Source organism: Cetorhinus maximus, chromosome 3, assembly GCF_964194155.1.
Source record: "Cetorhinus maximus chromosome 3, sCetMax3.hap1.1, whole genome shotgun sequence".
Classification (NCBI taxonomy): domain Eukaryota; kingdom Metazoa; phylum Chordata; class Chondrichthyes; order Lamniformes; family Cetorhinidae; genus Cetorhinus; species Cetorhinus maximus.
This window is the reverse complement of record NC_135881.1, coordinates 157,977,239-157,990,612: the sequence shown is the minus strand read 5'-3', so window position 1 is coordinate 157,990,612 and position 13,374 is coordinate 157,977,239. Positions and strand designations below refer to the sequence as shown.

The window sequence follows — 13,374 nt, the reverse complement described above, 5'->3', positions numbered from 1 at the left end:
AGAAAATTGAGAATTGCCTGTGTACAGGGAAAACGGTCCCTCACTGCATTGAGCATGACGGGCTGACCAGCGGGGATATATTGTACTTCGCTGCCTTACAGGCCTTTCGCCCTATCTCTCGTAAGCATTGTGATTGGTTTCATGAAAACACTGAGGTAATCCAGAAACTACAGGAGGAGAAACATTGCCTCTGCAGGTTTAACCTCAATGACAAGTCATCCCCTATTATTTATCATTTATATAAATGACATAAATGACTATGTGGGGGTTAGGATTAGTAAGTTTGTGGATGACACAAAGATTGGGCGGGTGGTTAACAGTGAGGTTGAGTGTTTTGGGCTACAGGAAGATATAGACGGGATGGTCAAATGGGCAGATAAGTGGCAGATGGAATTTACCCTGAAAAGTGAGAGATTATACACTTTGGAAGGAGTAATTTGACAAGGAAGTATTCAATGAATGGCATGACACTAGGAAGTTCTGAGGAACAAAGGGACCTTGGCGTGTGTGTCCATAGGTCTCTGAAGGCAGAGGGGCATGTTAGTGGGTGGTGAAAAAGGCATATGGGACACTTGTCTTTATCAATCGAGGCATAGACTACAAAAGTAGGGAGGTCATGTTGGAGTTGTATAGAACCTTAGTGAGGCTACAGCTGGAGTACTGTGTGCAGTTCTGGTAGCCACATTATAGGAAGGATGTGATTGCATTGGAGGGGGTGCAGAGGAGATTTACCAGGATGTTGCCTGGGATGAAACATTTAAGTTATGAAGAGAGGTTGGATAGACTTGGGTTGTTTTTGTTGGAGCAGAGAAGACTGAGGGGGCGACCTGATCGAGTTGTACAAGGTTATGAGGGGCATGGACAGTGTGGATAGGGAGCAGCTGTTCCCGTTAGTTGAAGGGTCAGTCACAAGGGGGCATAAGTTCAAGGTGAGGGGCAGGAGGTTTAGGGGGGATGTGAGGAAAAGCTTTTTTACCCAGAGGGTGGTGATAGTCTGGAATGCAGTGCCCGGGAGAGTGGTGGAGGTGGGTTGCCTCACATCCTTTAAAAAGTGCCTGGATGAGCATTTGGCACGTCATAACATTCAAGGCTAAGGGCCAAGTGTTGGTAAATGGGATTAGGTAGGTCAGGTGTTTCTCACGTGTCGGTGCAGACTCAATGGGCCGAAGGGCTTCTTCTGCACTGTGATTCTGTGATCACTATCCAAGCTCAATGCCTACTGAAACATCTGCAGGACTGTCCAATGCAACCTCAGAGAGATGCAAGATGCTTGGTTGAATCAGAAAGCAGACAAACTTCAGTCATATGCAGACCACAAACACTGGAAGAGGTTCTACGATGCTCTGAAATCTATCCACAGCTGAATATTGCTCATAAAAAAAATCCCAAAATTTAGAAAGATGAGCAAAGCACTTCAACCACATCCTCATTTGGCCTTCATCTATCAATGAAGAAGCAATCAATGGGCTGGCACAGGTTGCCATCAACAGCTCTTGAGGACCCGCCCACACTGTCAGAAATAACGAGTGGAATCAAACTCCTGTCCAGAAGCTGATGCTATTCCAGATGAGGTCTACAAGGCAGGATGCCATTGCCTGCTCAAGAAGCTGATTGAACACTTTCAGTCTATGTATGAGCAAGGGGACATCCTGCAAGTGTATAAAGATGCCCCAATTGTCTATCTGTACAAGTCAAAAGGAACTCACCAATAGAAACATAGAAAATAGAAGCAGGAGTAGGTTATTTGGCTCTTTGAGCCTGCTCCGCCATTCAATATCATGGCTAGTCCTCTACCTCAACACGATAATCCCACTCTCTCCCCACACCCCTTGACACCTTTAGGGTCTAGAAATCTATTTCCTTCTTAAATATATTCAGTGACTTGGCCTCGACTGTCCTCTGTGGTAGAGAATTCCACAGATTCACCACCCGCTGAGTGAAGAAGTTTCTCCTCATCTCAGTCCTAAATGGCCTACCCAGTATCCTGAGACTGTGACCCCTTGTTCTAGACCCCCTGTCAGAGGAAACATTATCGCTGCAACCAGATTGTCCCGCCCTGTCAGAACTTGATATGTTTCAATGAGATCCCCTCTCTTTCTTTTATTCATTGACAGGATGTGGGCTTCGCTGGCTGGGCCAGCATTTATTGCCAATTCCTCGTTGCCCTTGAGAACGTGGTAGTGAGCTGCCTTCTTGAACCGTTGCAGTCCATGTGGTGTAGGTACACCCACAGTGCTATTAGGAAGGCAGTTCCAGGATTTTGACCCAACGACAGTGAAGGGACGGCGGTATATTTCCACGTTAGGATGGTGAGTGACTCGGAGGGGAACTTCCACGTGGTGGTGTTCCAATCTATCTGCTGTCCTTGACCTTCTTGATGGTGATGGTTGTGGGTTTGGCAGGTACTGTCGAAGGAGCCTTGGTGAATTCCTGCAGTGGATCTTATAGGTGGTACACACTGCTGCAACTGTGCGTCGGTGGTTGGGGTAGTGAATGTTTGTGGATGTGGTGTGCCAGTCAAGCGGGCTGCTTTGTCCTGGACGGTGTCAAGCTTCTTGAGTGTTGTACAAGCTGCACTCATCCAGGCAAGTGGGGAGTATTCCATCACACTCCTGGCTTGTGCCTTGTAGATGGTGGACAGGCTTTAGGGAGTCACGAAGTGAGTTACTCCTCGCATGATTCCTAGCCTCTGACCTGCTCTTATAGCCACAGTATTTATACGGCTAGTCCAGTTCAGATTCTGATCAATAGTAACCCCCAGGATGTTGATCATGGGGGATTCAGTGATGGCAATGCCATTGAACATCAAGGGGCGACGGTTGGATTCTGTTATGTTGGAGATGGTCATTGCCTGACACTTTTGTGGCGCAAATGTTACTTGCCACTTCTCAGCCCAAGCCTGGATATTGTCAAGGTCTTGCTGCAATTGAAATTGGACTGCTCCAGTATCTGAGGAGTCGCAAATCGTGCTGAACATTGTGCAATCATCAGCGCACATCCCCACTTCTGACCTTATGATGGAAGGAAGGTCATTGATGAAGCAGCTGAAGATTCTTCTAAACTCCAGAGAATACAGGCCTAGTCGGCCCAACCTCTCTTCATACGATAATCCTGCCATCTCAGGAATCAGTCTGGTGAAACGTTACTGCACTCCCTCAATATCAAGTATATCCTTTCTTAGGTAAGGAGACCAAAACTGCACACAATACTTCAGGTGTGGTCTCACCAAGGACATGTATAGCTGCAGTAAGACAACCTTGCTCCTGTAGTCAACTCCTCTTGCAATGAAGGCCAACATAACATTTGCCTTCTTAACTGCTTGCTGCACCTGCATGCTTGCTTTCAGATTGGTGTGCAAGGGCACCCAGGTCCCTTTGTACATCAACATTTCCCAATCTATCACCATTTAAATAATACTCTGACATTCTGTTCTTCCTACCAAAGTGGATAACTTTACACTTATCCACATTATATTGCACTGGACATGTATTTGCCCACTCATTTAACTTGTCTAAATTGCCTTGAAGACTCTTATCATCCTCCTCACCACTCACATTCTGACTTAGTTTTGTGTCAGCAGCAAACTTGGCAATATTACATTTGGTTCCCTCATCCAAATCATTGATATATATATTGTGAATAGTTGGGACCCAAGCTCTGATCCCTGCAGTACCCTACTAGTCACTCCGAAAAAGATCCATTTATTCCTACTCTCTGTTTCCCGTCTGCTAACCAATTCTCAATCCATGCAATATATTAACCCTAATCCCATATGCTTTAATTTTGCACACTCATCTATTATGTGGGACTTTATCAAAAGCTTTCTGAAAATCCAAATATACCACATCCACTGGTTCTCCCTTATCTATTCTGCTCATTACGTCCTCAAAAAACTCCAGGAGGTTTGTCAAACATGATTTCCCTTTCATAAATCCATGTTGACTTTGTCCAATCCCGTTGATATTTTCTAAGTGTCCTGTTATCACTTCCTTTATAAGAGACTCTAGCATTTTCCCTACCACTGATGTTAGGCTAACCAGTCTGTAACACTGTTTTTCCCTCCCTCCTTTTTTAAACAGTAGGGGTTACATTTGCCACCCTCCAATCTGCCAGGACTGTTCCAGAATCTACAGAATTTGGGAAGATGACAACCAACGTATCCACTATTTCCACGACTACCTCTTTTAGTACCCTGGGATGTAGATTATCAGGCCTGGGGATTTATCAGCTTTCAGTTCCATTAATTTCTTCTGCACTGTTTTTTTAGTAATACTAATTTCCTTCAATTTGTCCTTCTCACCAAACCCTCGGTTCCCTGGCACTTCTGGGAAGTTATTTGTGTCTTCCTCCATGAAGACAGAACTAAAGTAGTTGTTTAAATGCTCTGCCATTTCCTTGTTCTCTATTATAAATTCTCCCGTCTTGGACTAAGGGCCCTACATTTGTCTTCACTAATCCTTTTCTTTTTACATAAAGACGCTTTTACAGTTTTCATTTATGTTCCTTGCAAGTTTACTCTCATACTTTATTTTTCCCCTCTCAATCAATCTCTTGGTCCTCTTTTGCTGAAGTCTAAACTGCTCCCAATCCTCAGGCTTGCTACTTTTTCTAGCAACTTTATATGACTCCGCTTTGGATCTAATACCAGCCTTAATTTCTTTTGTTAGCCATGGTTGGGCCACTTTTCCTGTTGTGTTTTTGTGCCAGAAAGGAATGTATTACTGTTACAATGCATACATTTGTTCCTTAAATATTAACCATTGCCTATCCACCTTTAATACCTTTTAATGAAGTTCCCCAATCTATCTTAGCCAACGCATGCCTCATACCTTTGTAGGTTCCTTTGTTTAGATTTAGGACCCTAGTTTTGGTTTAGACTTTCCAACCTAAGGAGGAATTCTATCATGTTATGGTCACTGTTCCCTAAACGACCCCGCACAACAAGATTATTAATTAACCCCTTCTCACTGCACAAAACCAAGTCTAGGATAGCCTGTTCCCTAGTTGGTTCCTCGACGTACTGGTCTAAAAAGCCATCTCGTACACATTCCAGGAAATCATCCACCACAGTATTACCGCTAATTTGGTTTGCCCAGTCTATCTGTAGATTAAAGTCACCTATGATTACTGTCGCACCTTTGTTACATGTATCCCTCATTTCCTTTTCAATACCATCCCCTACCTTACCACTACTGTTTGGAGGCCTATAGATAACTCCCACTAATGTTTTCGGCCTCTTGTTGCTTCTTAGCTCCATCCAGACTGATACTACATCAAGATTTTCTGAGCCAATATCCTCTCTCAATGTTGTACGGATTTCCATCTTAATTAACAACGCCACCCCACCTCCTTTTCCTTTTTGTCTGTCCTTCATAAATATTGAATACCCTTGGATAGTTAGTTCCCAGCCTTGGTCACCCTGCAGCCATGTCTCTGTAATCGCAACCATATTGGACCCATCTACATCTATTTGTGCTGTTAATTTGTCTACCTAATTGTGAATGCTCCGTGCATTCAGATACAGTGCCTTTAGACTTGTCTTTTTAACATTTTTGCACATTTTTTATACTATGGCCCTAATTGCTGCTAACCCCTGTTTCCTCTGCCTTCCACTTTTGCTTTTTACTTTTCTGTCTTTCATTTCTATCTTTGTTTCCCTCTCCTGTGTCTCCCCACTCAGGTTCCCATTCCCCTGCCACTCTAGTTTAAACCTTTCCCCATAGTACTAGTGAATACCCCTGCAAGCATATTGGTCCTGGTCCTGTTTAGATAAACATTGATTGTTGTTTGGAAAATGTTTTAGAGCATTTTTCTCTGCTCTGCTTATACAGTTCTAGAATTCACAAATTTACATCTGATCCCTGTCTTCACTAATATGAACTGCATATTTCAAAGTGAACTTTGGGGAACGATGGAGGAAACCAAGAAATTATCAGACATCTGTCCATCTACCAGATTTTTTTCGATATATTTTTCAGTACTTTTTAATTTATTAGAATTTAATACTCTACTAATCAAAATGTTTTCTGCAAAGATAGTGCTATATCCCTTTGAATAGAGGTACAGTCCTCATTTAGAGAGCTCTTAAAACATTAAACCATTACTCTGTTTCTCAATAATTCTGAGCTGTACTGAACCTGTTCCAGTTTGCTTTTCATGTTGAATGTTTTTGAGTTTCATTTTAACAAATAGGTATTGCGTTGATGATTCCTGGTGCAAAATCTAATTGGTAGGTATGGGAACGACAGTGCACACTACCTGAGTACTTCGATATCCTTGGCAGTCTGTGGGACCACCACATTATGAGTTAAACATTTTTCTGATGAGCAGGAGACTAGGCTATACAGTGTTAAGGGATTTAAGACAAATGTTTTCTACCGATGTAAAGGACAATATAATAATGGTAATAAAACAAATGGAAGAGATCAGGAGTGCCACGTGCATTCTTGCTGGTTCTATGTTTGTTATCATACTGTCACTTTTATGTATCTTTGTTTCACTATGATTTATTGGTGGTGTGCATGGATTGCAGTGATCAAAGGTAAAAATGATATAGAAATGTAAGTAAATCACTGTACATGACTCATATGGAAACAGTGAGCATGGTGTCTCAATAAAGACCTGATCTTGCATTATTACAACTATACATGTGTGTGTGAATCATCAGTTGGTTAAGGTGTCAAGGTGAATTCCGATGTGAAAGAAGTGGAAAATCACGCAAGTTGTGAATTGGGCGTGTTGACCTAAATTTGTGGTTAATGTTCCGATCACAAAGCTCTCTGTTACAAGTGAAAATTTGTAAAATCTACCCTTATCCTTTGTTCATACTGATAGTTGTGGTGGGACTGGAGGCCAGGGATGGATACATTGGGTGGTGAGGAGATGGCAGAATATTGGGTGGCAAGTAGTGAGGGACAGAAGCGATTGGATCTTCAAATGTTTGAGAGGCATTGGAGTTGGTTTGGGAGTGATAGAAATCGGGAAGGCAATTCTGGTAAATATTTAACTTACTTCATGTAGGCAATTACATACTCCTTTATATTTAATGCTATTAACATATTTTTCTATTTCTTTCTGATTCATGTGTTAACCTAGCTTCCCTTCAAATGCATCCATGCTATTCGCTTCAATTACTCCCTGTGAGAGCGAGTACCACATCCTTACTACTCCTTGGATAAAAAAGTTTCTCCTTAATTCCTTATTAGATTTATTTGCGACTATCTTATATTTATAACTCCAAGTTTTGGTCTCCCCCACAAGTATGGATATGTTTTCTCTGTCCACCTTATCAAACCCTTTCATAATTTTAAATATTTCTTTTAGATCATCCCCAGCCCTCTCTTTTCTAACAGCCCCAGCATACTCTTAATTGATCATCTAAGAAGCAGCCAGCGGTGCCAATGACACAGCAGGGACCTGAACAGGCATGTAGGACCCTTATATGCATATGCAAAGAGCTTAACACCTGTTGACACCTCTTGTTTGTCTTTATCCCATATGGTAGGTAGCACAGTTCTAGTTGGAAAATAGCATGCGCTTACTGCCCGCCATTTTGGGGCTTGATGAAGCCGGATAGTGCTTGAAAAATAGGTACCATATGTCCCAATTTAGTCCCCACTATATTTTCAGTTCTTGATTTTTCCAATTATTTATTCTTAATGCATTGAAAATAAACAACAAACCAGTATTTTTCCTCCATGAACAACACTGCAATGTATTATTTTTGTTGTGATGTTACTTTAAGAGAAAATATGCTAATGTGTAAGTAGCCAGAATGTTCATTGTTCAATCTTAGCTTATGTTGTTATATAAAAGCAAAATTCAACAGATGCTGAATATCTGAAATAAAAACAGAAAGTGCTGGAAAAACCCAGCAGGTCTGGCAGCCTCTGCGGTGGGAGAAACAGAGTTAACTTTTCTATTCCAATAGGACTCTTTGTCGGAACTGGACAGAGGTAGAAAGGTGATGCGTTTTATGCTGTTGAAAAAGGGGGCAAGGTCAGGGATGGGTTAGAGGATGGGGGAGATTAAATACCAAAGTTGTCATGGAACAAAAGGCAAAGGGAGTGGTAATGGTTGTAGTAAAGAAACAAAAATAGGTCCAGAATAGATGTTAATGACAGAATAAAGGTCAGCTTAGCCTGCAAGTAGAAACAAGGCACTGACTGGCAATTAATTGTCAAAAAATTTCAAAGTATAAGACTGAGTTCAACAACTGCAAGCCATGAACTCTGTGTTGAGTCCATAAGGCTGTAAAGTGCCTAATCAGAAGATGAGGTGCTGTTCCTCCAGCTTGTGTTGGGCTTCACTGGAACTTTGTAGCGAGGCCAGGACAGATAATGTGAACATGAGAGCAAGATGGTAAATTGAAATGCAGGCGACTGGGACGTTGGGGTCATGCTTGGGGTCTGAACGGAGGTGTTCCATTAAAACGTTCATCCAGTCTGCATTTGGTCTCCCTGATATGAGGAGGTCGCATTGTGAGCGGCAAACACTGTAGACTAAATTGAAAAAAGTTCAAGTAAATCACTGCTTCACCTGGAAGGAGTGTTTGGGGCCTTGGACAGTGAGGAGAGGGGAGGTAAAGGGGCAGGTGTTACAGCTCTTGTGATTTCATGGGAAGGTGTAGTCAGAAGGGGATGAAGTGTTGGGGTGAGAAAGGAGTGGACCAGGGAGTCATGGAAGGAGCGGTCCCTTCAGAATGCTTACTGGGAAAGGGAGGGGAAGATGTATTTGGTGGTGGCAGCATGCTGGGGGTGGTGGAAATGGTGGAAGATGGCCCTTTGAATATGGAGGCTGGTGGGGTGGAAAGTGAGTACAAGGGAAACCCTTGGCCAGAATCTTCCATTCAGTGTGCGGGGGCGCACACTGATGGCTAAAATGACGCGCAGTGATGTCGGGCGTGCGTCCCAATGTCACCATGTGCCATTCCGATCTTCAGTTCGGTGGGGATGCACCGGAGTCGGCTGCGCACCACCGAAGTGTCAAAAGCTTGTTAAGGCCATTACTTACCTAATTAAAGTGAGTGTCAGGGCTGCCCGTCCAACCTTAAGGTTGGCAGGCAGGCGATGAGCCCAGGCGGCCTTCGCATTTCTCATGAAACCTCATCCACGGGTGGGATGAGGTTTCGTGAAGGGTTTATAAATTAAATAAAACATTTTCTTTAAATTCATAAACATGTCACATGAGGGGACATGTCTGAATAATTTTATTTTTTTATTTCAAACATCTTTTGTACTGAACTTAATCTCTCTGAGGTAGCTTCGTGCCTCAGGGAGGTTTCTGTGTTCTTTCGCATGCGTGCGTGAAAGAGCGCAGGCCTCGACTCTCCCTCCGACCCCTGCCCGCACAGGTAGCGCTGAGCGCTTCCAGGTGCGCATCACGCTGGGCAGGCCTTAATTGGCCCGCCCACAAAATTGGCTCCACGCCCACCCGTGCCCGCTCCTGTCCGGTCCGCCCGACGGGGAGAAAATTCTCCCTCTTGTTTCTGGGAGGGAGGGGAAGGGATGAGGGCAGAAGTGTGGGTAAGGGATTTGACATGGTTAAGGGCCCTGTCAACCACAGTTGGAGGAGAAATCCTCAGTTGTGGAAAAAGGAAGGCATATTGGAAACACCATAGGGAAAGGTAGCATTATCAGAACAGATGCAACAGAGATGGAGAAACTGGGTGAATGGAATGGAGTCCTTTGAGGAAGCAGGATGTGAGGAAACGTAGTCGAGATAGCTGTGGGAGTTGGTGGGGTTGTAATGAATATTAGTAGTCAGTCTATCCCCTGAAATGGCGACAGGGAAGACAAGGAAGGGAAGGGAAGGGAAGTGTCGGAAATGGACAATGTGAAGGTGAGAGAAGGGTGGAAATTGGAAGCAAAATTGATTACTTTTTCCAATTCTAGGCGAGAGCAGGAAACAGCACTGATACAGTCATCAATGTACTGGAAAAACAAGTTGTTGGAGTGGACTGAAGCAAGGAATGTTTCACATACCCTACGAAAAGACAGAAAAGATAGTTATTATGGCCAATGCGGATACTCATAGCCACACCTTTTTCTTTGGAGGGAATGAGACAAGTTAAAGAAGAAATTGTTCAATGAGAGTACAAGATCAGCCAGGTAGAGGAGGGTGGTGGTGGATGGGGACTGTTCGAGGAAGAAGCGGAGAGCACTCCGACACTCCTGGTGGGGTAGAGATGTGTAGAGGGATTGGACGCTATAGTGAAGAGGAGGCTGTTAGGGACAGGAATCTGAAAATAGTTGAAATGGCATAAGGCTTCAGAAGAATCATGAATGTAGGTAGGAAGAGAATGGATAAGGGGAGAAAAGGTAGAGTCAAGATAGGCAGAAATAAGTTTAGTGGGGCAGGAGCAGACTAAAATGATGGTTCTACTAGGTCAAAAGCAAAATATTGCGAATGCCGGAAATCTGAAATGAAAACAGAAAATGTTGGAAAAATTCAGCAGGTCTGACAGCATCTGTTGAGAGAGAAACAGAGTTGATGTTCCGAGTCTGAAGAGCTCCGAAGAAGAGTCATACAGACGCGAAACATCAACTATGTTTCTCTCTCCACAGGTGCTGTCAGACCTGCTCAGATTTTCCAGCTTTTTCTGTTTTTGTTCTACTAGGACAGACCTGTTTGTGGATTTTGGGAAGGAGGTAGAAATAGGCTGTGCGGGGTTGAGGGACTATAAGGTGGGAAGCTGTGGAGAGATGATTTCCAGAGCAGATGATATCAGTGACAGCCCTGGAAACAATGGCTTGATGCTCAGTGATGGGGTCATGGTTCAGGGGAGGTAGGAAGAAGTGTCTGGAGTTGGTGCTCAGCCTCTGCATGGTAGAGGTCACCATGACAACAGCATCACCCTTGTCAGCAGGTTTGATAACAAAGTCAGGGTTAGACCTGAGAGAACAGAGTGCAGCAAATTCAGGGGGAGACAGTTAGAGTGGATGAGGGTAGCAGAGAAATTAAGACAGCCAATGTCACCACCAGTGTGTTTGACAGGAGGCCTGACCTATTTCCCATACTTCTGCCTTCACCTCTTCCCTTCCCTTCCAAAACTACAGTACTTGTCCTCATTTTCACCCCACCAGACTTCGTATTCAAAGAATCATCCTCCGCCACCTCCAGCAATATGCCACAACCAAACACATCTTTCTTTCCCCTCCCCCGTTAGCATTCTGAGGGGACCATTCCCTCCTGGTCCACTCCTCTATCACCCCCAATACTTCATCCCCTTCCCATGCAATTGTAGGAGGTGTAATACCTGTCCCTTTGCCTCCTCTTTCCTCACTGTACAAGGCCCCAAACACTCCTTCCAGGCGAAGCAATGATTTGCCTGTACTTGTTTTAATTAGCCTGTTTTCTACTCACAATGTGGTTTCCTTTACACTGTGTAGACTAAACACAGACTGGATGACCACTTTGCAGAACAGCTTCACTCAGTCTGCAAGCCTGACCCCGACCTTCTGGTCGCTTGCCATTTCATTTTACCATCTTGCTCACATTTCTATCCTGGGCCTGCTACAGTGTGCCAGTGAAGTCCAATGCAAGCTGGAAGAATAGCAACTTGTCTTCCAATTAGACACTTTACTGCTTTCTGGACTCAACATTGAGTTCAACAACTTAAGACCATGAGCTTTGTTCTCCATTTTGAATTTATTTTTTGTCAATTACGTGCCCGTCTGTATCTTGTTTTTGTTTCTTTTAATGGAGAGACTGTGGCGTAATGATAATGTCACTAGACTAGTAACCCAGAGGCCCAAACTAATGCTCTGGGGATGTGGGTTCAAATCCCACCATTGCAGCTGGTGAAATTTAAATTAATAAAAATCTGGAATGGTGGGCCATGAAACCATCATTGATTGTTGTCAATACCCATCTGGTTCACTAGTGTCCTTTAAGGAAGGAAATCTGTTCTTCTTACCTGGTCTGGCTTACCTGTGACTCCAGGTCCACAGCAATGTGGTTGACTCTTAACTGCCCTCTGAAATGGCCTAGCAAACCAATCAATTCAAGGGAAATTAGGGATGGATAATAAATGCTGGCCTTGCTAGCGATGCCCACATCCCTTGACAGAATTGAAAAAATGCAGACTGAGCTGACCTTCATTCTGCTATTAACACTACACTGGACAATGCTTTGTTTCTTTCTTACAACCATTACCACTCCATTTACTTTCTGCTCCATGATATCTTTGGTATTTAATCTCCTACACCCTCCAACCCATCCCTGGCCTTCCCTTTTGTTCCATTAGATCCTCCTTCCGTTTTCAACAGCATAAATCCCATTACATTTCTACCTCTCTTCAGTTCTAAAGAGTTGTCATATTGGACTCAAAACGTTAACTCTGTTTCTCTCTCCACAGATGCTGTGAGACCTGCTGAGATTTTTCTGCACTTTCTGTTTTCATTATGGAGTTTAATATGTCATCTTGCAATATTGTGGTATCTATTTTGCAGAAATTTTGTATTCCACATCTGAGCCTATGCTTAAAAATTAAATGTACATACCTTTTGATGGCCACCAATTCTCCAGACTCATTGCTCTTTCCCATAAGCACACTGCCATATGTGCCATCTCCCAACTGTTTCAGAGTTGTGTAACGATTCATATTTTTAAAAAAACTATACACAGTTCAGCATTTAAAAATCATGTAAAATATGCCTTCATCTGTTTGATTCACCTTGTTTAAAAAAAAAAGTATAACTCCAAAACTGATTTAAACAGGTGTCAGACATTGCTCTTAGTTGTGAAAGAAATCATCTTCCAATGCATGTTGGTTGATTTATATTTCCTCAGTGTGTAGTCATAATACAGTGGGAGGCTGTCAGTTGTAACTGATCCTCTGCCATTCTGTTATGGAAAAAAAATAAAATGAGCTGCAATAGATTTCATTTTGTACAAAATATATTCCATTAAGAAAGTTTGCAATAATTCCTAAAATGAATTATATTCAATCATGTACAAACAGGCTTAAACTTTCTGCACACCCCCTGATTTTTTGATTGATTGAGGTGGATGGACTGATAAGTGTTTGAGAATATAGTCTACCTCAATTCCACCTTCCTGCAACTCCGCCCCTCAACTTCCTCGTGGCTCAGCCAGCCAGAGGTAGGTATGTCTCCAATTACATGAGGTGAAAATCAGGGAACAATGACCTGTAATATATTTTGTGCAATGTAATGGTTAAATACTGGACAACAGAGACCCAGGCATCTAATAGCCTCCTGGTGGCCATGGAGTCCAGGACTCCAGTATTTTCCTGACAGAAGTGGGATCCTGAAATTGTTTTCAGCACCAGGACCTGTACAAGGACTTACAGTAGCTGGCCGTGCATGCATGAATAAATAAATAAATAAATACAAGACTTTCATACTTTTA

The 13,374-nt window shown here is 43.1% G+C and overlaps 1 protein-coding gene across 6 annotated transcripts in view; it reads right to left on the bottom strand.

Moving 5' to 3' along the window:
• Positions 1–13,374, bottom strand: part of mak (male germ cell-associated kinase) — a 229,465-nt gene that overhangs the window by 174,982 nt on the left and 41,109 nt on the right. For 5 of the 6 annotated variants that reach the window (XM_078539151.1, XM_078539155.1, XM_078539152.1 and 2 more), the window contains exon 2: positions 12,504–12,846. The exons of the other annotated variant lie outside the window; for it this stretch is intronic. In XM_078539151.1, coding sequence (XP_078395277.1) covers positions 12,504–12,604 — 101 coding nt within the window. In that variant the 5' untranslated portion in view covers positions 12,605–12,846. The remainder of the gene's footprint in view (positions 1–12,503; positions 12,847–13,374) is intronic. 6 annotated transcript variants of the gene reach the window in all.